Source organism: Myotis nattereri (assembly GCF_964212035.1).
Source record: "Myotis nattereri genome assembly, chromosome: 7".
Taxonomy (NCBI): Eukaryota; Metazoa; Chordata; class Mammalia; order Chiroptera; family Vespertilionidae; genus Myotis; species Myotis nattereri.
Genome location: NC_138082.1, coordinates 36,914,186 through 36,940,403, shown reverse-complemented (window position 1 = coordinate 36,940,403; position 26,218 = coordinate 36,914,186). Strand labels below are relative to the sequence as shown.

At 54.1% G+C, this 26,218-nt stretch overlaps 1 protein-coding gene across 1 annotated transcript; it reads right to left on the bottom strand.

Annotated features, from left to right (window-relative positions):
• Positions 1-2,093: 2,093 nt before the first annotated feature.
• On the bottom strand, positions 2,094-25,027 carry D2HGDH (D-2-hydroxyglutarate dehydrogenase). Its single transcript, XM_081095282.1, has 10 exons — positions 24,933-25,027; positions 23,488-23,855; positions 20,500-20,557; positions 19,001-19,140; positions 17,967-18,160; positions 16,688-16,856; positions 14,818-14,961; positions 11,610-11,752; positions 8,783-8,948; positions 2,094-3,242 (listed from the first exon to the last, which is right to left on the bottom strand). Exons 2-10 carry the CDS (start codon positions 23,843-23,845, stop codon positions 2,983-2,985), a joined length of 1,632 nt encoding a protein of 543 aa, XP_080951408.1. The 5' UTR covers positions 23,846-23,855; positions 24,933-25,027; the 3' UTR covers positions 2,094-2,982.
• Positions 25,028-26,218: the final 1,191 nt, after the last annotated feature.

The window sequence follows — 26,218 nt, the reverse complement described above, 5'->3', positions numbered from 1 at the left end:
CCATAGAGCAGCACCCTGGTGGCTGTCCCCAGGTGCCCTGCGGGCCACAAGACCCCAAATTCTTCCTGAGCCCTCTAGGCCCACAATCATAGGACACCCCGAGTCCTGAGCGAACAGGAAGCCTGTGCTCAGAGGCTGCTCCCTGCAGACCTGTGTGGGGCTGCCCATCCCCAGCCACATCCCGAGGTTGAGGGGCAGACTCCTTGCCCCCCACACTCCCCCACCCTGCTCCTGGGGCTGAGATCACTGACCCACCCTCTCCACCCCTCACCCTCTGGCTGGGGCTTCCTCACCACTCCCTGGGCCCCTCCAGGCGGATGCCTCTACGGGGGCCCTTACATAACCTCTTCTCACATTGCAGTTCAGAGGTTTTAAAGCAAAAATCATAAGCTTTTCCTCATCTAAACACAATGGCCCCCCCCCTCCACACTTCCAGCACATTCAAGATTATTGAGATTGTCATCAGCGGAAGCCCCACCTGGTGGGAGCAGCTTCCAGTTTCCGGAGGGGAGTTATCTCTCCACGCCCATAGGCTCAGGGTCCAGGTTCAAGGTTCGGGGCTCGAGGACTGGAAGGCAGGTTTTGCTGTGCAGACATTCCTGACTGCTCGGCGTTCCTTCCCTGTGATGCTTTGTGTGCGGTGTGCCCTGGACGGTGCGCTCTGCTCTGATGGGCACTCCACCAGCTTTGGTGACATTCGGGGCCACAGGGAGCGAGTTCCCCGAGGGCACATGGGCCCAGGGGGTCTGCAGTGGCATCCAGCCGTTTAGTCAGACTTTCCAGTTGGTTCCAACAGGATTTTCTGGGTGTGTGAAAATGATAGTGGGGAGGGCACGCATTAAGAACATAGCCACAGTTGTTTCACAATTATTCACCCTACTAAGCATAGATAAGTTTCCTTACAGCCCGGGAAACTGGAGAATGAAACAAGGCTGTAAAAAGATAAGATGCCTCTGCCCCGCCGGTCAGATTCCTGGTCAAGGTACATGCCTGGGCCCAGGTTTCAGGCTTGATCCACAGGGGGCGGGGGGCGGGGGGGGGAGGTGCGTGCAGGAGGCAGCTGGCGCCCCCACCCCCCACCCCACCCGGATCTCTTGAATCAGCTTGTCACCTGGTTTGTCCTGTTTTGTTTCTAAAGTGTACATGCACTTAGCCAAAAAAAAGGGCAAGGCATCCAAAAATTACAAAAAATAAATCTCCTACCCCGACAGCCAGGCGCCCTCCCCAAAGTGAGCCCAGCTACAGTCTCAACACACCGGAAGGTTCTGTGTGCAACCAGCTTCCTCAAGCTGATGTTCTCTCTTGGGAGCAGGTGGCTCCCCCCTTCTCCCCCTTCTTGCTGTCCCTCTGTCTCGGGGTCTCAGAGGCACACGTCACCTCCTTTTCTAAAAGGCCAGCCCCCACCTGTCCAGCAACGGATGCCAGGTGCAGACAGTGCTCTGTGCTTGTTCTGGGGACAAGCCTGTGTGCGTGTAATATGTGTACGTTATGTGGGCCTGTGTGAACCAAGTCTGTGTACACTGTGTCTGTGCATGTGTACAAGTATGTACTGCATACATGTATAGACCTGTGCACAAGTGGATTCTGTAGTGCGACCCCAGGAGTGAACTGCAGGGCACTTCACATTTTGACATTTTGGGGACCAGCTTGTGTCCCAGGGAAATGGAGGATCCTCCAACACTTGCTCCCAGAACCCCTGGGCCACCTTCGCAAAGACCTCCTGCTACTCTAGCAGAAAATGCCTCAAAATTCTTAGCCTTTTAATATTTCATGCATTATTTGAATTCTCCAAAATAAACTTGCTTAGTCATAAAACTATTACTGAGAAATCACTGCAAACCTGAACTGACGGTGGGAAAACCACCTGAACCTCAGCCTCAGGGGCCCCATGAGGCAGGGCTCTAAGCCTCAGGTGGGGCAGGGGTGGAGATGCGGACAGGACAGGGTCTAGGGAGGGGGCAGCCACTCCCAGAGGTAGCCAGGCCCGGTCTCTCTGGCAGTCCCCAGTATTCGGTGCTTAGGGAACACGGCACACGGGCACTTCACCACGGGCTTTTAGGAGATTATTTCTCTAATAACAAAAGCAAGGAAAGTGTCCTGAATAATTCCGTTTTTACTGGGAGTTCACGACAGCCAGAAAGAGAAAACGTGCCCCACTTCCCAGGCTGTCTCCACAGCCCTAGCAGCTGCCCGGAGCCACCGGTCAGCAGAGACAGCCACGTTAGGGTCACTGAAGAAGCAGGAACACAGGAGGGCTGTGTGCAGTGAGCATGTACTAGCACGTGTGCCTGCGGGGGCTTCATCGCGGCACAGCCCACCTGCGTGGACTCATCACAGTAGACTGCCAAGTGTGAGAAACGAACGCCTGAGCTCTGACAACTGTTGAGGGAAAGGATACATTCCCGGGCCCAGCAGTCACCCATTCCACGTCCCGGTAAAGCACCTGGTGAGCCAGGCTCTGGTGGTCAGAGCCCTGGAGGGACGGGTGCTCTGGGCTATTGACGGAGTTGATCACCGCTGGCCTGACCGAGTGGCTTGCACAGCCTGGGCGGGGGGTGGGGGAAGAAGGGGAAGCAGGACCATAATGCTCCTCCCAGGACTTCGGCTCTCAAGCAAGGCTGGTGCCACCTGGTCTATTTCTGAGTGGGCAGAACCGTTCATACACCGGCCCACCCAGGACATGCCGGCAGGAGACCCCACCCCCTACCTGTGCAGGGACATGAGGTGTCTCCTTATAGGCCAGGCAGCGTGGCCAGGGCAGCACATAGCCGCTCTCTCCTCTCTGCTCACACTATGTAACCTGCAGAGCCACCAGAGGAATCCTGCCCTAGAGTGAGGCCCAGCTCCTCGGAGCCAGCTCCCAACCCTCCAACCAGGGGGCTCTATGGGATGGAGGCCTGAGCCCACGCCAGCCCTGTGCACCCATCCCAATGGGCAAACCAGGACTGGACGAAGTCCACTCCTGCTGACCCCAATGCCTTGTCAGGCCCGGGTGGGCAACGTCTTGTAGGGGTTCAGGATGCCCTTGGGGTCCAGGAGGGTCTTGAGCTGCTGCATGAGCCGCAGGGCTTCAGGTGGTTTGCTGTAACCAAGGACGCTCTGCTTTTTGAAGCCGACACCGTGCTCCGCGCTGACGCTGCCCCGCTGCCCCGCTGTCCACTCGTACACGTAGGGCTCCAGGTCACCCAGCAGCGACGGGCTGAAGGCCTCTGCTGTTACATTGAGGTGCAGGTTGCCATCCCCTGGAGGGACAGGGAACCATGGGTCAGGCTGGGCAGGGCCCCCAAGAGCCCTGTCCTCTCCACCTCTTAAGCCCCCTCCCAGAGAGCCTCTTCCCGCCCTCTGTCTGGTTCCAGCCCTTCAAGCCACCAGCCACTGACCTGCAGTGACAGAAGCAGCCTCTTTAGGGGGCCCCAGCTCCCTTGGCTTTTGCTCATTTCTCTCGCCAGTTCTCCCCGACCTGGTCCTCCCTCCATCAGCTCAACATCTTCCAAGGGCTCCCAACGGAGAGCCCTGGAATCTGATCACACTGATGGCTGTCACCAGATTCACATCTCCAACAATGCCCAGTATGACCCCATCCCCACAAGACACCTCCACGGACACCATGGGAGCCTGCCCCACCCCCAGGGTGCCCCCTCTGAGGCTGCCCAGCCAACACCCACCACAAACAAAGTCCTGGATCCCCACCTGCCTCCTCTCAGGTCCACCTGGCCCCCTGTTGCTCTCAATGAGACCCTCTTGGCCCTGGCTTTCCAGAACTGACCGAACACATGCTGACTCTGGCCCTGGGGATAGCCGGGCTCGCCGTCTACATGCACCCTCTCGGGGTCCCACAGCAACAACAAGAGACATGACAGTAACCCAGGTGCTGGCTGGGGCTGTGAGCTGGCTGGAGGGAGCCCAGGGTGTGCCTGTACCCAGTGGGGTCATGAGAGCAGACAGTGGAGTTACCACTGAGGGGAGGCCTGCAGGGAGTCTGGGGGGCAGGAACTGTGCTGGCCCTGGGAGACCTGAGAGGCAACACCCAGGAAGCATTGGATGTGACCAGCATGCCCTGCAGCCAGTGCAAACATACAGAGAAGAGGCCCCATGACCAAGTCAGTGGTCAGGAAAGTAGAGGGGTTGAGCAGACAGTGGGCCAGGCCCAGTGAGGGTTGCTATCCATCCTGAGGGGCAGGGAGATTTGGAGGCCAGAGGAAGGGGCTCCCAGAGGCAGGAAAAAGCACAGCAAATCGAGGGCAACAGAGGAGGCAATGAGGGCAGGCATGTGGCCTCTGACCCAGTGACCTTGAGCTTCTTACACCCACTCCCTCCATGAGGGTGTTTCAAATGTGGGGTGCATAGCAGGGACCCCCTCCAACCAAAAATGGTCCTCACTGACACACTCAGGGCAAAGGCAACTGAAAATGCCACCACAGGCTTTCTTTGCCCAGGGAACTGTGTGTGGGAGGAGACGCACCTCCACTGACACCTGGATATTCACAACCATCAACCAGCACAGAGTTTACAGCCCAAGTTCACACTACCTGGTGGTCCACAGACACCGAGCTCAGAACGTGAATATTTGGGAGGTTCCGGGCTAGGCGGCCTAGATCTGCACCCATCCCCTGCACAAACAAGCAAATCAACCCCAACCCTGGCCTCACCATTTCCACAGGCGAAGAACTAAGACATACGAGCCCAGGCCACAAACTACACCCACACAAAACAAAGCCACCAAGAACCAGGGCAGCAGAATCCGGCCACAGAGACTCGCCATCCAGCCATTTCCAGAAACAGAACGTAAATGTTTCATATGTTTAAAGAAATAAGAGAATGCCCTAGCTGGTTTGGCTCAGTGGCTAGCTAGAGTGTCGGCCTGCGACTGAAGGGTCCCAGGTTCGATTCCAGTCAAGGGCACATGCCCAGGTCGTGGGCTCGATCCCCAGTGTGGGGCATGCAGGAGGCAACTGATCGGTGGGTCTCTCATCATTGATGTTTCTATCTCTCGCTACCTCTCCCTTCCTCTCTGAAATCAATAAAAAAAATTTTTTTTAAAGAAATAAGAAATTAAAAAATACAAAACACTGCTGGCTGGTGTGGCTCAGTCGGTTGAGTATCATCTCATGCACCAAGAGGTCAAGGTTTGATTACTGGTCAGGACACATGCCTGGGTGGTGGGCTCAACCCCCCAGTGTGGGTGTGTGGAAGGTGGCCAATTGATATTTCTCTCTCACTGATGTTTCTATTTCTCTATCCCTCTCCCTTCCTTTCATTCTAAAAAAAAAAAAAATCAATAAAAACATATTAGAAAAAATAGTGTAATGGCTGAAGCATACGACTCAGTGAACAGGTTTAACAGGACACAGCACATAGCAAAGCAAGACTCGTGACCTGGAAGATGGCAAAATGCTCTGAATGTAGCAAGAACCGAGGCCCACATCACAGGAACCTGCGATCAGTGATGGGGCAGGAGACCTCGAGCACTAGGCTGCAGTTCCAGAAACAGAGCTGGGGAAGCAGGATGAGGGAGAATAGCGTTTGAAGACACAAGGGCAGACGCGGCAGGACACAAGCTGTCACCCAGATGAACCAGAGGGACACAAGGTCATAGAAGCAGCAAGAAAGGAAAAATGGATTCCTTTCCATGGGACATGTGCCCTGGCGGCTAAATTCCCAGTGATACAGTTGGAAGACAGCAGAGTGACACCTCATGCTGCAGAGAGAAAAGAACTTGTCAACCCCAAATTGCTGAAATCCGTTTCAGAACAAAATCAATAGCTTTTCAGGCAAATAAAGTCTAAGATATTCTGTCACCTACGTCCCTAGTAGGAAATTCTAAAAGATGAGGCCCAGACGGGGGCTATGAAAGCAGACAGAGCAGGACTAGAGGTTTACCCAGGTCTGGACCAACACTGACCACACGAATACCAGCAACAGCATGACCACTTGGGCTGACACACAGACTAGACTGAGATCTACTCCAGAAACAGTGTAGGAACAGGCGGGTGATAATCGGGCCGGCCTTTCACCTAGAGCAGGACATCATGCAAACGTGTCCCCGTTGTCCCCCCCTCTCCCCCCCCCCCCCCCTGCACCAGGAAGGACGGAAATCATTGTCAGAAATGCTGGGCCCTGATCAGCCTGAGACGCAGGAGAGGAATTCACGTAACAGCTGGCGGTACATTTCCCCAGGTCATTAATGACCTTCCCACGGTTTGCTGCCTGAGAAGCTACAAGTCCTCATCCTTCCTCTGTGACTTCTCTGATGAGATGCCTGTGTCCTGAGTCCCTCTGAGCTCCTCATCGCTGAGCCCTGTGTGTGTGTGAGATGCACCTGTTAGTGAACTTGTTTGTTTCTTGTACTCTGTGTCTTATGGGTCTTGTTTCCAGGGCCCCAGACAAAGACTCTAGGAGGGCAGGGGGAGAAGTTGAGCCTTCCCCGCCCAACACAAATAAACCAAACGCTTCAGTTTAAAGACAATGAGTGGCCAATGATGAAGAAGAAACCCCAGCTCCATGCTGTCTTCAAGACACCTATGTAAGTCATGGACAGAAAACAGCTAAAAGTCACAGGAGGAAAACCAGTATGTCAGACAAACACCAAATAGAGGAAAGCTAATGCTCCTGTAGAACATCAAACAAAGGAGGCTCCATGGCAAACGAAACTCTGAAGATAAAAAGATTCATTTAGCAGAATGAAAGGACAGTTCTCATCTCCTATCTTCCAAACTGACAGCTAGAAAGAGAGACAGATTATCCTGTCACCTGGAGACTGATGCTCTGACAACCAGCAGGATGTGGAGGATTAAACTCCACGTGAGCACTTCTCTGTGGATCTGTGCAAACACGGCTCCAGGACTTCAGAGGGCAGCTCTCTCCAAACAGTCCTCACAGTTGTGGAATCAGACTACACACTGGGCCCACTGGGCCGCTGACTGGTTTCAGTGTGACACAGGCCCAGTTCTCTGGCTCCAGTGCAATTAAAAGCAAGTCAACAATTTTTAAAATAGCTAGAAAATTCCCATATGTTTGTGAATTTAAAAACATTTCTGAAAAAAGAAAACACACACATAAATCTGCCTAACCCATGGGTCAAAGAAGAAATGACAATGAAGATGAAAAAATATTTAGAACTAAAGATAATGTACCATCAAAACTGTGGGACAGCCCTAACCAGTTTGGCTCAGTGGATAGAGCATCAGCCTGCGGATTGAAGGGTCCCGGGTTCGATTCCGGTAAAGGGCACATGCCCGGGTTTGTGGGCTTGATCCCCAGTAGGGGGCGTACAGGAAGCAGCTGATCAATGATTCTCTCATCACTGATGTTTCTCTTTCTCCCTCTACCTTCCTCTCTGAAATCAATAAAAAGATATAAAAATAAAAATAAATTAAAAAAAAAAACTGTGGGACTTCTGCACAAATGCTGGGGCACCTCTAGATGCTGAGGCGGACCAGTCCTGGAGTCGCCCCCCACCAGGCCTTCTGGGAGCCTGGGGCTGAGGTCAGGGCTGCGGAAGGGCAGGGCAGGGGCATGCCAGCAGCAGAGAGGCCAGGAAACAGAGTCCCAGCAAGTGGGCTCTAAACATCACACACACGGACATTCCACCCTCCCACTGAAGTCCGAAGGGAAGTCATGCTTTGCTTACGATGACACATGGACCCGGAGTCACTGTGGCTGAGTGACAGCTACTGTCCTGGCTGAGTACTTCCCCGACCATGCTGATACCATGCAAGGAAACATGAGAATATCATGAACACTGTTATGCCAATACATCTGAAATTCTAGAAGAAATGGACAAATTCTCAGAAAGAAAAATTGTCAGGACCAGTTCAGAAGAAAAGGCAAGCTGGAATAACCTGCAGACATTCAGGAAACTGGTCTGCAGTTGCCCCCCAAACACACAAACTTCCAGCCACTTATCTTCATTGGCAAGTTCTCCAAACACTCGAGGAGAAAACTCCACGGTACACAGACTTCCAGAGACTGTGGGGAAGGGGCCACCACCCCAACATCAACCCAGACAGAACCAAGGATCCTGACAGGGCAACAGCACCATAAAAATACCCATGTAGAATTAAGTAAATGGGGTCGAGATACAGGAAGGACCATAGCCAAGCAGGCCCATCCTAGGAACATGGCCCCATCAGCCAGGAGGGCCCAATGTCCTTTGATCGCTGACTATTACGGAAGCACCAACAAACCCAACATTCGCTCCTGATTTCAGAGGGAGAGCCCCTCAGTCCACTGTGACCGAGACAGGTTCACCCACTCTGGAGTCCAAATTCTCAGGGAAAACAGCCTCCCTCACGTTACCCCAGTGACCCTGTGCCCGCTCCCTGCCCCTCCCCAAACACTAGAGTTGTGAGACCCAAGCTTCGCCAGCCATCATTCCCCTGAAGGTTGTTTGAGGAACAGGATCATTCACTTTCCATGCAGCCGAAGTTACCAATCCTTCCTGATGCTTCACACCGACTCGAGTCCCACAGACTGTCCTATGCTGTCCCCTAACCAGAGTCACTGCTGCCCTCGCTGGGGACCTCCAGCCCACGTGGGACAGTGTGATGCGGTGTGGTCAGGGATCTCAGACCTGCTCAGACTCTGGGGTCAGGGCCCATGCCCTACAGCGCTCCACGGAGCTCCCACAGCCGGTGTCACTCTCCCCCCAAACACCTAAAAGACTCAGAAAAACGGTTAGGAATCTCTCAACCCCAGGCTTTCTCCATCACTGTTCAGAGCATGGACGTGGCACTGAGCTAGCCCATGGTTAACCACGGTCCACCCGCCCAGCTCTGCTCACCCAGGTGGCCATAGCCCACCACGTGCTTGGCCTGGGGGCCAAGGCGGGCGCGCAGGTCGGTCACAAGGTCATAGAGCCTGTCCACGGGCAAAGAGATGTCGTACTTGTACACATAACCATCCCGGGTCAGCGCCTCCGTGATCCTCTCCCGCAGGGCCCACAGCATCTGGGGGACAGGAAGAAACAGGCAAAGTCAACACCTGACTGCACTGGGTGTCCACAGTGATGGGCATGACAACGGCGGCTGCTTTGGGGGTGACACTGCTGTTGTGGCAGGCATGGGGCTTCCATCCAAGAGCCCATACTCAACAAGGTCCCAGATGCAGCCCGACAGCACCAGTGCCAGCGATTGAGGCTCTGAGAGCCCCCTTCTGGAAGGGGACGGGCAATGACACTATGTCTTGTAGGTCTGGGTGATAGGGTGGGCATGGCTGGTCGGGGCTGCCTGGGGGCAAGGGGCTGGGAAGGCCCCCAAGGATGGGCCCTGGGCTGCCCGGGGACACATGGGGCATGGGTGGGATGGGGATGCTGGTGGCTGGAGCAGGGACAGTCGGGGGTGCAGGGCCTGGGGATGGGGTCGAGGGAGCTTGTTGCGGCAGTGCTGCCCTTCCACACAAACCCAGCTGTGGTTTACTTGTTCAGTTAACTTGTCACTGTGGGCATTTGAGGCCGTCGTGAGGAAGCAGAGACAATGTGCTGTGCCACCACTGGGCCCTACTGTCCCACCTGGGCCTTGCCCCGACTCCTGCCCCACACACCCCACCATCTCAGGAAACGTCACCGAGAAATGTCTACTAGGTAAGGACGCTCCTTTTGTTTTTAACATAAGCACAGTACCATGAGCACCTCTAAAAATTCCCTCATCGATTGTGATAGCCCCACAGGTCATCGGTGCCCCGACTATCAGTAGGTCCTACTGGCCTGGCCCCTCACACACCCAGAGCCCAGGGATGTCCCTGCAGAGATGCTGGAGCCACGGGGCTCCCACACACACTCTGACCAGGGCCGGGATCAAACCTCACTTGCTGCACAGCTGTCATGCCCATACTGCTGCCTGCAGGCCCCGCTCACCTCCATCACATTCACTGCCAGTGCACGGCCACAAGATTGCTCCCCCTGCCCACCTGTTCTGTCCCACCAGCTCAGGGATGTTCTGCACAGGCCTCCAGGGGCGCTCCCCTCCATCCCACCTTTGCTCAGTGCCCCTTCCCAGCCCCCACACCTAGCCATCTCCCCATCTGGATGCCCCCGCAACTCCTGCCCACCTGGGAGGGAAGCCGGCCCAGCCCACCCCCATCACCTCTGGGTACCACCATCTGAGAACAGGGCTGTGGAGCCAGCAGTCTGGACGGGCCAGGACGAGCGTATTCTTGCCTCCCCCCAATGGGATAGCAGTCACCCTCTGAGGCAGTGGTTCTCAACCTTCTGGCCCTTTAAATATAGTTCCTCATGTTGTGACCCAACCATAACATTATTTTCGTTGCTACTTCATAACTGTAATGTTGCTACTGTTAGGAATCGTAATGTAAATATCTCATATGCGGGATGGTCTTAGGCGACTCCTGTAAAAGGGTCGTTCGACCGCCAAAGGGGTCGCGACCCACAGGTTGAGAACCACTGCTCTGAGGGGTCACCCTCTGAGGAAGGGTCCCCACCCAGGCTCATGTAACCTGCTCCCCCAGGAGCGCCAAGCAGACGCCTGCAGCACAGTGGTGTCTGTCCTGTCTTCTGCAGCAAGACCAATAGAGGCGGCTCTGCCTGGGCCGGGGGACAGGGAGGGAGGGCACTTGTGGGCAGAGCGGCCGCTCAGGCTGCCTAGCCACCATGCTCAACAGGGGCCTGGGTCAGATATTGCTGTAACTCCTTACATATAATATCTAACTACCATAAAAGTAACTGTAGAGAAAAGGGTTTAATTAGAAAGTAGAGGAATAAAGTCAATAACCAACCACTAAGAGACAATGAGCCCTGGCCAGTGTGGCTCCGTGGATAGAGCATCAGCCTGAGGACCAGAGGGTCTCAGGTTTGATTCCCGGTCAAGGGCATGTACCTGGGTTGCAGGTTTGATCCCCGGCCCTGGTCAGAGTGTGTGCGGGAGGCAACCAATACACGTGTCTCTCTCACACACATCTCTCTCCTCTCTTTCTCTCTCTTGCCCTATCCCCTCCTTTCCACTCTCTCTTACAATCAATGGAAAAAATATCCTCTGATGAGGATCAACAAAAAAAAAAGAAAGAAAGAAAAGAAAACAAGATCCCACTCTCCACTCAGCCAAATCAGACCCACCCGGGTCCCATTCCTGCCACTGTCCTGTGGACTTCCTGCCCCCTGCTGGCCACTCTCCACACTGCAGCTCAGGGGACCATGTGGGGGGGGGGAGGGGGGGGGGACAAAGGCCCTGTGCAGTTGAGGATGGCTCCCCTGCTCTGGCCCTCACCTTCCCCCATTGTGACGATGGCTCCCCTGCCCTAGGCCCCCCATGGTGATAATGGCTCCCCTATGCCAGGCCCTCCCCTTTCCTTCCTTTGGCCGCAGAGGCCAAGTCACTCTTGGTGCCGAGTCATCCTCAGGGAAACGTCTCACCCCCACAACTGGCTCAGCATCACACTAACGCTCCCACAGCCCGCACAGTCCTCTCTGCCTCTGTTTAAAACACCGCTGAAATGCCTAGACACCAAGAGTGCGCTTCCAAAGAGGTTCTTCTACCAAAGCTGAGACAGCCACTCAGGTCCAGCCTCCAGCCACACTCACAGTGGACACGGGGCCTTCCACACGGCTCCGCTGAGCCAGGCTGGGCAGAGGACGAGGGCCGCTAGCACACACACACCTTGATTTTCCCCTGGTCGGTGGCCAGGGTCCCGTCGGTCACCAGGCCGGAGGCCAGGGCATGTTCCAGGAAGCTGCTCAGCTTCTCGGCATCGTGCTCCACTCTGGAGCCTGAGGTCTCGACCAAGACATAGAACGGACTTTCTGGAGAGGGCAGAAGGCAAGATGGGCAGAGGCAGGGCTGTCAGGCTGAGTCAGGAAGCTCCGGGGCCAGGAGCCTGCAGAGCAGGGGCTGAGGCTGAAATTCAGACAGTTTAAAAACAGATCTTTCACTGTAACAAACCACATTCACTGGAAACACAGGAACAACCCAGGTGACACTGTGAAGCCCTCATTGCAGGAGGCGCTCTTACCAACCGAGGGAGACGCACCGTCCACCCAGGGGCCCACCATCTTTCCAAAGGTTGTATATGTCTTATTTCTTTACCACTGGGCATTTATGTTGTTTCCTACTTTATACTAAGAGTAGCATCTCATTCAAAATTGGGGTCTTTCCATATTTATAATTGTTATGACTGAACTGTGTTGTCGCCCCCCACCCCCACCCCAAATTCCCATGGTGAAGTCCTAACCCAACCCCCATGTGACCATTTGAAGATCAAGCCTTTAAGAAAGTTAAATAAGGTCAGAGGGTGGAGCTCTGATCCTGCAGAGCATGCGCCCTCCTAAGAGGAGGAGGAGTCACCAGAGCTCTCTCTCTGGCCACCATCTGAGGACACAGTGAGAAGGTGGCGACCTGCACGCCAGGAAGTGGGGCTCACCGGGAATCAACCCTAATGGAACTCAGCCTCCAGAACCGTGAGAAATAAATTTCTTTTGTTTAAGCCACCCAGTCTGTGGGGTTCTATTAGGGCAGCTAAGACAATAACGATTTCTTTTTTTTTTTTTATTAAATCTTTATTGTTCAGATTATTACATTTGTTCCTCTTTTTTCCCCCCATAACTCCCCTCCTCCCAGTTCCTGCCCCACCATCCGCCCTCACTCCCCACCCACTGTCCTCATCCATAGGTGCACGATTTTTGTCCAGTCTCTTCCCGCATCTCCCACACCCCTTTCCCCCCCAAGAATAGTCAGTCCATTCCCTTTCTATGTCCCTGATTCTATTATAATCACCAGTTCATTCTGTTCATCGGATTATTTATTCACTTGATTCTTAGATTCACTTGTTGATAGATGCATATTTGTCGTTCATAATTTGTATCTTTACCCTTTTCTTCCTCTTCCTCTTCTTAAAGGATACCTTTCAGCATTTCATATAATCCTGGTTTGGTGGTGATGAACTCCTTCAGCTTTTCCTTATCTGTGAAGCTCTTTATCTGACCTTCAATTCTGAATGATAGCTTTGCTGGATAAAGTAATCTTGGTTGTAGGTTCTTGGTATTCATCACTTTGAATATTTCTTGCCACTCCCTTCTGGCCTGCAAAGTTTCTGTTGAGAAATCAGCTGACAGTCATATGGGTATTCCCTTGTAGGTAACTGAGTTTCTTTCTCTTGCTGTTTTTAAGATTCTCTCTTTATCTTTTGCTCTTGGCATTTTAATTATGATGTGTCTTGGTGTGGTCCTCTTTGGATTCCTTTTGTTTGGGGTTCTCCGCGCTTCTTGGACCTGTAAGTCCATTTCTTTCACCAGGTGAGGGAAGTTTTCTGTCATTATTTCTTCAAATAGGTTTTCAATATCTTGCTCTCTCTCATCTTCTGGCACCCCTATAATTCTGATGTTGGTACGCCTGAAGCTGTCCCAGAGGCTCCTTACACTATCCTCGCATTTTTGGATTCTTTTTTCATTTTGCTTTTCCGGTTGGGTGTTTTTTGCTTCCTCGCATTTCAAATCATTGACTTGATTCTTGCGCTCCTCTGGTCTGCTGTCGGGAGTCTGTATAATATTCTTTATTTCAGTCAGTGTATGCTTAATTTCTAGTTGGTTCCCCAATATAACATCGAGGGTCTCATTAGTTTTCTTGTAGATCTCATTAAGTTTATCGGCGGCTTCTAAACAGTTCTTGAGAGACCTTAAAAGTGTGGTTCTGAACTCTATATCTTCCATTGACAATTTTGTCCTGTTTCTTTGTCTCCGCATTTTGTTATGCTTCCTTGGTGCACCCCCTAGTGGTCTTTGTTCGTGGTCTTATAGTTAAATCTTGATTGTTGTAGCTAATTCCAGGGAGGGTTTGACCTCCAGGCCAAGTGGCTATGAGAATCAGCTGTGTCAGCAGTGAGAGAACTTCTGTCCTCTAGGGAGGTGCTAATCTGGCGTTTGCCTGAGGCTATCCAGCAAATGCCTCTGTGCAGGGCTTGGGCGGGGCGGGTCGCACAGGATCAACAGGGTGGGCCGGAGAGAGCAGTTATGGAGGCTCTCAGTCCTGTCCCCAGGGGCTCTACCTCTCTGAGTCCCAGCACCCGCTGCAAAGCTCGGAGAGAAAGCTGCACTCGCTCTGACCGAAGCTAGGCAGTCCCGCTTCTCCCGTTTGAGTCTGGGTCCCTAAAGACTCGCCCGGATCTGGAGCTCAGAGTCTGCGACTCCCTCCCGACTCCGCCGCCAGCCCGCTCCGCACACTCCGCACCTCAGAATTTGACTTCAGCACTGCGCCTCCTCTGAGTGTGCGAATGCGTTTCTCTTTCCTCCTAGTTGTAGGACTTCCACTCAGCCAGCGTTCCAGTGGTTTTGGGTGATGTCCGTTCTGTCTTTTAGTTTCACTTTTGAAATAGTTGTTCAAAGCAGCAAACTCCAGCGTTAACCTATGCCGCCATCTTGGTTCTCCTCCAATAACGATTTCTTTAGGATGGATCTCAGAAGTAAAATCACCAAGACCTCCAGCTGAATATTTTTCGGTTCATAATGCAAACTGCCTTCCAAAACCCTATCTGAGTCACACCCAGCACCTGTGACTTGCTCGCTGAGGTCGGAGGGTGAGCGTGTCATGGAACGGTACATCTCTTGGTTCTGGAGACAGGGCATTTCCGACAAGCGCGCCTGGTTGTTTTGAAGATCCCAGAGCTATGCCCCAATGGACTGCATTCACTGAACTAACCGAGGGCACATTTAAAACAAAAGTAAATGAGACTCCTGTGCTCATCCAATAGTGGTGACACCACAGCTGCAGAGGGGCCAGTATCCTCCTTCCCGCCCCCTCCCGCACAGAATGGCCTGACAGCCTGAGCCATCCGTGCAGACAGCCTAAAAGGAGCGGCAGGTGGGTGGGTCAGTACCTTGCACTGGGCTGGTGAGGTGGAGGTGGTGCCTGACCAGCTGCATGCACTCAGCATCCATGAACTCGTACGCTGACAGGATCTCCCCCAGCATCCTCTTGCAAGTGCTGAAAGTCTGCAAAACCTCAGCAAAGCCTGGGCAACCTGCACGGGACACAGCACCTCAGGAACACGCCAGCCCTGAGCCTCGCCCAGGCCCACCCAGGTCTCCTGTAAAGCAGCCTGCCAACCCGACTCCCAGCTGGCGTGCGAGGCAGCCTCTCGGAGCTGCAGAAGCACTGCCGAGGGAAATGCCACCTGTCAGCCAACAAGCACATCACAGGTTCTGAAGATGATGAAGACAGAAGGCTCGCCAAGGATGCCCACGGTTTCCTCACGACTCGCTCAAGACATATTCACGGAACACTGAGAGGTCACAGTGGTGCCAGGACAGGGGGGGCTGACCCTCCAGCTGGAGGGCAGAAGGGACCGAGTGTACTGCTGTAGGCGGAAAGGGCTGGGATGGCAGTGGGGAGGGGTCAGGGGTCAGAGGTCACAGAGATGTCGAGAAGAGTGTCCCAGAGAGAAGAGCCTGGGACTGCGGAGGCCTGCGGAAGCTGCACCAAGGGTGCGGCTGCGTGGGGACACACGCAAAAGGACACATTAGCGAACTGAACAAATCGAAGAAACAGTTGGAATGCAACACAGGCAGTGAACGGGAAGGAAAGAATGGAAGAGGGTGAGAGACGGGAGGGCAGACAAACGATGCCACATGTGTAATCACAGGTTGAGGAAAGGAAATGGGCAATACTGCAACTGACAAGACACCGGACCAGGGAGACCTAGAGAAACGTACTGAAAACCACGAACGAACAAGGGTCCAGAGGAAGAAAGAGACAGACCTCTTCAGAGCAGCCGTGGAGGCCGCCCAGAGTGGAGCATTTTCAGTGGAAGAAGGAAACGAGTGCCCACCTGAACCTGCACGCCTAGTGATGGCGCCTCTCGAGAATGAGTGTCAATTAAGGCATTTTCAGACAAACTGACAGTGGGAACTCATCCCCAGCGGGTGTTCCCCAAAGAATGCTCGAGGATGTGTTTACAAGGAGATGAGCCCAGCAGGAAGTCTGACGAAGAAGGAATGAGGAGGAAGGAAAATGGCACATTGATCAAATAAGGGTAATTATGATCTGAGAGATTAAGACAAATGGGATCAAGAATCCAGACAAGAGGGGACATTTAAAGTCAGGAGGGGAAGAAACAGCTAATGTCCCCACAATCATGACTGTCCCAGTGGGAAGACACTGATGGCACGGACTGACCGCATTGGTACGTTAGGAGCCCGTGGAATCCTCTAGAAGACTGGTGGTTGGCATCCCTCCTGACCAAGCACAGGAGATGGACCACACACCTACCCAATGGAATGAAGGCAAGAAAAGAGGTGGGAGCAGATGAAGGACAGGGACTGAGGGAAGCAGATGTAAGGTTGTGGTTCAAGTCCGCTGGGAAGGGAGGCAGGTGGTGACGGTTCCTCTATGGTGGAAACGGCACGTGTGCGTTTGCTGAGGAGCCAGGGAGGGCCTCCATCTGATCACCCCACATAATGAAGATTGGTGTCCTTGGCCTTATGCCCAATGACAATACTTCCCACAGAATCTTAGGTATATGCTCCATAAATGACAAGTGGGTGAGAGGGCTGAGGAAGCTTGACTTTGTTACAAAGTGAGGTTACTCTGCCCAGAACCCGCAAGCATGACTCCAGACCTGACTGGACACCAAAGCCAGATCCTGGATCCCTTTGGAAAGAGCGAGAAGCTAGGAGAAATGGGGAGTCCTACAAGGGCCCTGTCCATCCGCTCTCTCAAACCATGGGGGCGGAAGGCACTCCACCTACCAAGGAAAGCCACGTTCACAGCCCTGGGCTTGGGTGGACACAAGATGGACACGGCGGTAATGACCCCCAGGGTGCCCTCTGACCCAATGAAGAGCTGCTTCAGGTCATAGCCCGTGTTGTCCTTCCGCAGGGAGGTGAGGCAGTTCAGGACGGTGCCATCGGCAAGCACCTGGCGAGGGAGAAGAGAAACAGGTGTTTAGGAAAGCAGGGGCCCCAGAGTGGGGACAATCAGGCTGAAGGAAGGACTTTTCTTCCCTGGCTGGAGTGAAATCCCGCCCCCCAACCAAGAGGCTCAGGGCCCAGTTCTCAAAGGAAGCTGGCCCGAAGCAGAGCCACACCGGGCGATGGAGCAGGGCCCAACCTGTTGCTACAACAGGACCCACACCTGGGGGTACAACAGGGCCTACACCTGGGGGTACAACAGGACCCACACCTGGGGGTACAACAGGGCCTACACCTGAGGGTGGAGCAGGACACACCTCATAAACATGGCAAGTGAGTTACAATAAAAATAATGTGCAGCCCAGCCAGCGTGGTTCAGTGGTTGAACATCGACCTATGAACCAGAAGGTCATGGTTCGATTCCCAGTCAGAGCACATGCCCAGGTTGCGGGCTCGATCCCCAGTGTGGGGAGTGCAGGAGGCAGCTGATCAATGATTCTCTCTCATCACTGATGTTTCTCTCTCTTTCTCCCTCTCTCTCTGAAATCAATAAAAAGTATATTTAAAAACCATGAGGTGTCTAAGCAGGAGCCAGTGAGGGTTCAGGGAAAGGGACTCCAATACCCCTGGAGGGGCAGCCAGCGATGGTGTGAGTAAAGGCCAACAGAACCTTGCTCCTTCTCTGCACACAGCCCACCTGGAAGCTGACTGGTGGAACGTCGCTGGGTCGTGGGAACCTGCTCACGGTGAAGGGTGCCTAGAGCGCCTCACGTGGAACCAGAAGCCACGGACCCAGCAGCAGTGCCTCGGGAAGCCAGAGCAGGGCCTCCCTGAGCAGGTGCTATGTGGAACCCACAGGTCCCGGCCTGGGCTGGATGACTGGGGCCTGAGGGCAGCCTGGGCACCACCCCAGTGTCCACACAGTTGTGGGCCTTCGAAAGAGGAATGAACGCTAACCCGGAGGCACAGAGTGTGGAGCTGACAGGCCTTGTGAGCACAACAACAGCTGCGAAAAGGCTGAAAGAGCCCTGAAACTGGCACCTGGACATAGGGAGCCAGGCCAGGGGTTCCTGGGAGCGGGGCCGCACTTGCATGCACAGCAATGGCTCCGGCTCACCACTTCCAGGCCCAGAACAGTCCCACGCAGCGAACCATATCTCAGAAACCGCAGACCACCTGCATTGGTCGCCAGGTTCCCCCCGATGTGGCAGCTGCCCTTCGCTCCCAAATCCAGGGGCATGATGAAGTCCCGCTCCTCCACATACTGGCTCAGCTCCTCCAAAATGCACCCCGCCTGGCAAACCAGGATCCCTGTGGAGCAAGCAGAGCTGTCACGGTGCTCTCAGCACAGGGTGACTCAGGCAGAGCCTGCAGTGCGAACTCCCCCCGCCCCCAAGAAACTGCCACCTCAGGATCCAACCCAGAACTCAGAAAAGGAGCTTGTGCCCCATCCCTCCCCAAGAAGTTATCTCTGTGAGTACTGTGAAAAAGAGGAAAAACCCATAAGGCAAAAATGAGAAGAAACACACATGCACACGTATACACCTGCACACATTCACATGTGTGTGCTCATATGTGCATATGCACACCCATGTGCCCCTGTACACATGCATGCACATATATTCACACACACATGCGTACATGCATATACGAAGGCCTATGGAAGAGAGCAGAAAAGAGAGGGTTGTTATAAGGCAGTGGTCCTCAACTAGGGGTGATTTTCCCCCCAGGGCACATGTGACAACACATTTTTGGTTGGGGGTGCTGTGTCAAGTGGGTAGAAGCCAGGGATGCTGCTCAACACCCTATGGTGCCCAGGTGCCCCCACCATAGAGAATGATCCAGCCCACACATCCCACTCAAGAAGCCTACACCATGACACTGCTGCATCCTGAGCAGGAAGCCCCTTCATGCGATGTGACTCACACTCCCAAAAGGTGGTTCTGGCCGGAAAATGTCAGAGTCCAAAGGGGCAGCCCATCCCCTTCACCTCAAGCCCACAATACGTCACTAAGTGACCAACTAAGTAACACCCCGTGAGGAACGGGCATGGACAGACCTGGTCCTTTCCTTCAGGGGCCCAGGTCCCCTACTGCCCAGCCCCAGCAGCTGACAAGGATGAGGATGGCACCAACAGGCAGCCAGGCTCACCAGATATGTCCTGAAAGCTGACGACCTGGTTCATGAGGGCAGTAGACAGGATGATCTCATCAAAGACGGGGACACTGCCCCCCACCAGGCCCGTGTTGCCCCCCTGGGTGTTCACGGCCAGGTTCCTCTCATGACAGTACCTAGGACAAGCACGGGGGGGCATCAGGTCCCACTTCCCCACACCCACACCACCATCCTGTGGGACATGCTCTGGGCCAACATCTGAGAGCAGAGAAGGCAATTGGATGGAAAAGGATTTGGAGAAACAAGTGTGCCCATCTCTGGGAGGCAGTGTGCCCACGTGCATCAAGTAAACCCACCCCGTGAGGTGCCAGCCTCTAGCGATGGGTTCTGAGAGCAGGCACACATGGACAATGACATATATTAATGTGAAATTCAAGAACACCTTGATGTGATCTGGCAACTTTGGGGGACTGTAAAACGTAGGGCACTTGTGAGGTGGGTTGAAAATGGCACGGAGGAATAATTTGCACCAAGAAATGGTCATGGATTTGCCAAATGAGGAGGGAAAAAAGATGACAATGTCTTAGATACAATGTGACATTTGCCTTGGGATCTTTCTCTGTGGCCTCAGCCAGGCACAGGAAGATCCACGAAGACTAGAGAGAGCTAGAGAGTTCTGAACGCTGTCTCCGTGTAAAACATTCTTCGCCGACTCCATCCACACCTTTGGGAACCCCTGGACCCCCGGGGCTGGACCCCGGCAGCAACCCAACCACCAACCACCAGGATTGAACCTGAAACACAGGTACATGCCCTTGACCAACAATCGGACCCTCGACATTTCAGTGCACGGGGAAACATTCTTAACCATTGAGCAACACCAACCAGAGCTGCAATTTTTTCTTTTCTTTTTTTTAATTCTGAGAATATTATTTCCACTGATTTCTAGAGAGTGGAGGGAAATAAGGAGGGTGAGAGAGACACATCGATTGGTTGCCTCCTGCACACACCTCTACCAGAGCTGGGGAACCTGCAACCAAGATACATGCCCTTGACCGGGAATCGAACAGGCAACCCTTTGGTCCGAGGGCCGATGCTCTAACCACTGAGAAAAAACTGGCCACGGCTGCACTTTTTTCTTTATGATTTTCTATGTTTCCAATTTTCCTATCTATATAATAAAAACCCAGTGGTTGTAATGCCGAACGACCAAAGACCGGTCACCAGGAGGTGCATTGATGGGTCCCGCAGCGCCAGCGGGACTTGACGCAGCATGCTGGTTCTGGGTTTCACATAATTTCATACACTGGGCCTCTAGTAATGAACATAATAGCTTATTGATATAGAAAATAAAAAAGGTATATTTCAAGAAAAGGTCACTTTCCTTGGAGTCTGCAGCCACTCCCACGCCGTGCCCAGTCCAGCACCCAAGGTTCTGAGGTTTGAGGCCTGGCTCTGCACAGGCTGCCAGCTTCCTGGGGTCTGTGTTTGTGTGTCTTCAGGAGGCATCTACTCACATACCACAGGCTTCTTACCTGAGAATGTGAGACACCTCCTCCGATGTCCGGGGCTTCAGCAGTACCTTGCTACAACCTGAGACAGAAAAGAGCGTTAGACACGGGAAGGGGACCTCCCTGGAAAAGGGAGGTTCTTCAAAAGCACTTTCTCCTTCCTTAGTGAGATGACCCACACAACCACGGTCACCCACAAACCTCAAGGACAAGAGCAGTCAGTCTGCTCACTGAGAGGAGGTGGGAGGCCGGTAGACGGTGCAGACTGAAGTAATGGTGAAGGTTGTCAGATGTGAGGGGAGGGGTGCTTGCCTGGCTTCTCCACTGCAACTTACTAAGGATATTGTGGGCAGACACTTGACATTACGTAGACACCCTGTTGCTCCTCCAAGTTCACCCCAGGAATTTAGCATCTATTGATTTCCTGCCTGAAGCAGTTCTTAGGATAGTTGCTAAATGGGGATTTCCACCTATCCTGCACTGAACAGCTGACCTTGTACTGTAAGGAGGGGCCTTCCTTCTCTCTCGTGTATTTATTTAGCTATTCAATCATATCCATGTGGACTCATGGGTTCACTTTTTCTTTTATTCACTGGTTAAAATTCTTTGCTGTCATGATTTGAGGCCCAGATGTGGCTGGTGGGAGCCCCCTGAACTAGTTCGTCGGCATCCCTAACCACTGCCCCCCTTCTGCACCTTTGTTTTGTTGAAAGAACTCTGACTAGATGAGTGGAGGCTGCAGACGCAGGAGGAGCACCAAGCATGTTCCTCTTACATCATCAACTCTTCACGAAGCCGTGAGATCAGGCTAGTGGGTGTGGCTCAGAGCTTGAGTTTCGACCTATGAACCAGGAGGTCATGGTTTGATTCTCTGTCAGCACAAGCCCCCGGGTTGTGGGCTCTATCCCCAGTGTGGACATGCAGGGAGCAGCCAATCAATGACTCTCTCTTCACTGATGTTTCTCTCTCTATCTCTCTCTCTCCATTCCTCTCTGAAATCAATAAAAATGTTTAGAGAAAAAAAAAATTCCTAACTGGGAAGTCACGCCCCATGCAGGTAACTTTTTAGTAAAAGGTTTACCTTTGCCTTAAGCAAGCCCTGTCAATTGTTTTTGTGCATCTACATCCACACTTTTTTTTTATCAACACACTTTTTTTTATAATATTCAAGTAATTTTATTTTATTTTTTAAATACATTTTATTGATTTTTTACAGAGAGGAAGAGAGAGGGATAGAGAGTTAGAAACATCGATGAGAGAGAAACATTGATCAGCTGCCTCCTGCACACCTACTGGGGATGTGCCCGCAACCAAGGTACATGCCCTTGACCGGAATCGAACCTGGGACCTCTCAGTTCGCAGGCCAATGCTCTACCCACTGAGCCAAACCAGTCAGGGCATCAACACACTTTTAAAATAAGCATAGCCACCCTCAAGTGAGCACTAATCTTAATTATCTTGTAATGCAATCCCTACCTTGCTTTCTCCCACCCTCATCTAATCTTCATTATGATCCCTCCTTAATTTCAAATGCACGAAGGCTGCAAAACTGTTATTTTCTGGAACATTTGAGATCTTGCTCCCCGGTATATGTCATCAGTTTGGCTCAAATAAGCTCTTATAAAAATTCTCTACAGGCCCTAGCTGGTTTGGCTCAGTGGATAGAGCGTCGGTCTGCAGACTGAAGGGTCCCCGGTTTGAGTCCAGTCAAGGGCACATGCCCAGGTTGCAGGCTTGATCCCCAGGAGGCAGCCGATCAATGATCCTCTCTCATCACTGATGTTTCTATCTCTCTCTCTCCCTTCCTCTCTGAAATCAATTTTTAAAAATAAAATTTAAAAAATTCTCTACAAGTTTGGCCGTTTCTTAGGTCCCATGTAATGAAAGAGGCAGAGACTAGACTGATGCTGTCACAAGCCAAGGACGTCCCCTAGAAGTTGGGGGAGAAAGAAAGGACCCTCCCTGGAGTCTCGGGAGGAAGTGCAGTCCTGCAGACACCTGGTCTCGGCCTTGCTGCCTCCAGAATTGGCAGGATCCATCTCTGTTCTCTTAAGCCCCGTCTGTAGTTCTTTGTCACAGTGACTCCAGGAGCCTAACACAGGAGCTGAGAGGAAGCAAGCAGTAAACACACAGACCGCCTCAGAGCAGCCAGGGGACTGTCTGGTCCTTTAATGTGACGGTGTCATGCCCCACTGTGGAGAGCAGAGTTAATAACTAACTCCAACTTGTGTCTGAACCTTATCATCTGGACACAAAGCCTAGGCCAACAGCCAAGTCCTGGGCTGCCAGCAAAAGGGAGGCAACCCACATGTATAAGTTATAACGATGACCAAGCATCTTCGTGGACGGTGCCAAATATTTTTATTTGGATTTTGAGGGCTAATCTCAGAGACCACAAGATAATCGAACAAGTACAGATGAAGGGAGGCACCTCGAGAAGAAGAATAGACGTGAAACTAAGAACAGTTGACACGTGCTATTCAACCTCCTGTGAGGGAACCGTGCTGGCAGCTCATGGGTCTGGCTTGGTGACTGTTGATTATTTCGGGGCCTTGCTGTCTCAAGGTAGTTCAGCAGTCTTCCTTGCAAAACATACCTCACCCCCACCTTTCCCCACCAGACACCGAGGCCTCTGTGACTCCGAATGACCAGTAAACACTGCTCTGTGAATAGCCTGGACTGGAGAACAGTTTGTTAACCCCCAATACTTGTGTGTATGTGTTCTGATGTGTTTGTAATTTGGATTAAAACTGCAAGTAATAAAAGCTAAATGGACAGCATAGTCACCGTGTTGGTGTTGGAAACCTAGAGGGCCAAGTGGCCTCGATCAAGCACCCCTGATATTAACTGGGGGTCAGGACATCGAGTGACTTATAGGAAAGACTATACTCACAGCCAGAGTGCTCATGACAACCACCAATAAACTTCTATCAATTCTGTCCTCAGAGCATCTTAGAGACACCTCTTAGCAGCTTTCTGCAGCCTAAGAAAGGTGTGGGGGTCCCTGCTCACCTCGCATGGTTCTCAGCCAGTCCACATTCGAAGCCTCCAGCTCCTCTGGGTCTGTGATGACCCTCCTGGGGATGATGCGCTCAAAGGTGGCCAGGTCTTCCTCAGACACTGTGGAGAAGGGCAGCCGCCGCACCGGGTAGCGCTCGCAGGTCAGCACCACCTCGGGGGCCTGGGAGGACGTGGAGGAGCTGCCTCTGCGAACAAGGGGGCTAACACCTGCGACTCCATGAAGTCTGCCCCATGAGGGGGTTCTGGTTGCCCCTGCCCAGGTCCTCTGCTGCACGAAGGCTCCAGGAGTGCAGGCTGCCCGCCACGGGAGGAGCCACACAGGCCACCTGGGGGCCAGACGCCGCACCATAGCTCTTGCCCTAAAAAGCAAGCGATGGGACCTGTAACCCTGGACTAGTAGGAGCCGTGAAAAGGAAATGATTGCTCCAGCCGGTCTGGCTCAGTGAACAGAGCATCGGCCTGCGGACTGAAGGGTCCCGGGTTCGATTCTGGTCAAGGGCACATGCTCAGGTGAGGGCTCGATCCCCAGTAGAGGGTGTGCAGGAGGCAATCAATGATTCTCTCTCATCATTAATGTTTCTCTCTCTCCTCCCTTCCTCTCTGAAATCAATAAAAATATTTTTTTTAAAAAAAAGAAAGAAATTGCCCAGGGAAGGGTGTAAGTTGGGAAAGTGAGGACAGGACGCGGACAGAGGCGGGCTGGAGGGGACAGGGGGCAGGAGGCCAGCGGGCGGCTCTGCCCTTGCTCTTGCCCGGGTGTGGTCCCCTGCACCTCCTGAGGACTCCCTGGGCTGTCCGTCCCTAGGCGGCTGACCTGTCTCCGTTCGGCCCTCTTCCTTCAGAACAAAACCAGGACTCGAGGCGTTCAAAGGAAGGGACAGATGGCACGAAACTGTACACTGAAAACTGGCTCAAAGGCAAACTTTATGTTTTATGTATGTTACCACGAGTTTAAAAAGTGCAGAATCAAGAAAAGGACAGATGAGGGAGCTTCTCAGGCTGCCCACGTGGTGGAGGCGGTTCCCACACAGACCCCGCACCAGTGAGAGGTGACAGGTGGAGACCGGCCCTCACCTGGCGCTCAGACAACCTGGACGGCACCTGGGGCAGCGCTCTCGCCCGCTGCGTGGCTCGGGGAAGTGAGCCGGCCGCTCGGTTCCCTGCGACCGCGCCCTCGTGCCGCCCCGCCCCGGGCCCTCGCGCTCGGAGGGACGCGGAGCGAGCTCAGGCTCTTCCCGCGAGAACCGACGGGCGCGCGCAGCCTGCGTGGTCACGTGGTGGCCGCAGCCCGCACGGGGTCGACCCCGCGGACGGACGGCGCCTGCGCTCCTTGTCGTCCTCGCCATCAGCGACCACGGTCGCCGCTAGGCTCCGCTCCGCCCCGCAGCCCGCGGCCCCTCTGCTCAGACCCCTGGCGGCCGCGCGCGCGCACTCACGTCCGCGTCCCCGTCCCGGCCGCAGCGGCCGTCGCCGTCCTCCAGCAACCAGAGCCAGTGGACGGAGCCGGCAGGACTGAGCCTGCGCACTGCCGCGCTCCCAGCCCGCCCCGCCCCGCCCCCTCAAGCCCCGCCTCCAAGCCCCGCCTCTCCCATAAGTCACGCCCCCAGGGCGAGGGTGGCCCCTGGCGACCTGGCGCGCGGCGCTGTCCACACCCCTCACTGCGGGGACCGCCAGTCTCGACCCGCGTCCCGCACCGCCCGGCGGGGTCTCGGCACACGCCCACCCCCTTCCCGAGGCCGGCCCCCCCCGCAGTCCGCCGGACAGGCCCCCTAGGGAAACTGCCCACTCCCCCCTCCTACTGCGGGCCCTCAGGGGACTCTCCAGGAGCCCGAGCCCTGGCCCGCTCCGGCCAAAGGGCGGGCAGAGCCCGAGCTGGTTCCCAAAGCTGCCCGCCAAGCAGCGGGAACATTTTCTCGGACAGAGGCCCTGGCCTGGGACTCGAGGGAGGGGACCGCAGAGGGGCGGGGGCCGGACCAGGCTGCGAGAGGCCACAGCGGGACCGCAGCCTCCTCCAGCCCCTCCGGGTCCCACCTGCCCTGCCGGCCGCCGCCCGCAGCTCTCCGTGGGCCCTGCTAACTACACGCCGCCCACCGCAGCTCGGAGACGGGGCCGCAGCTTGGTGGACGCTCCTGTCATCCCAGCAACGGCCCTCACCCCAGCGGCACCCGTGCCAGTTCCCAGCCTCACCCCATGGCCTCAGGGGTGCCGCCCTCGCCCCAGACATCCGAGTCCCAGATCCACGGACACCCCCCGCCTAAGCTCCTGCTCCACCAGCCTGGTAGCACCCACTCCCCGGGTGGCTGACTCCCGCCCAAGGGCACTTCCCCATCAGTTGTGAGGCCAGCCCCCCTCAGAGCAGAGTCCTAATCAGCCGCCTCCCTGACGCCTCCTCCCTTGGCCGCCCCGGATTAGCGGTAGAGCTGCTTCCTGCAGTTACTGTTCCCTGTGCCCTCCAGTACCCTGAATTAAACCGTCAGTCACACGTGGCTCCTGCTTTCCTGACAATACAGTCCTGGTGCGGAATAGGGTTCTCTCCCACCCTCTGGCTCCCAGGGGTCCTACTGAGGCATCTCCAGTTCCCTGTGTGGTCAGTGATGCCCACCAGAGGGATACTCTCCTATGTCCCAAGGATGAGGGTCTGTGGCCAGACGACAGACAGCAAGAGTTCATGTAATCTTGATTCCAGAGTTGCACTGATGGCTTTGCCAAGGATAGCCAGGTC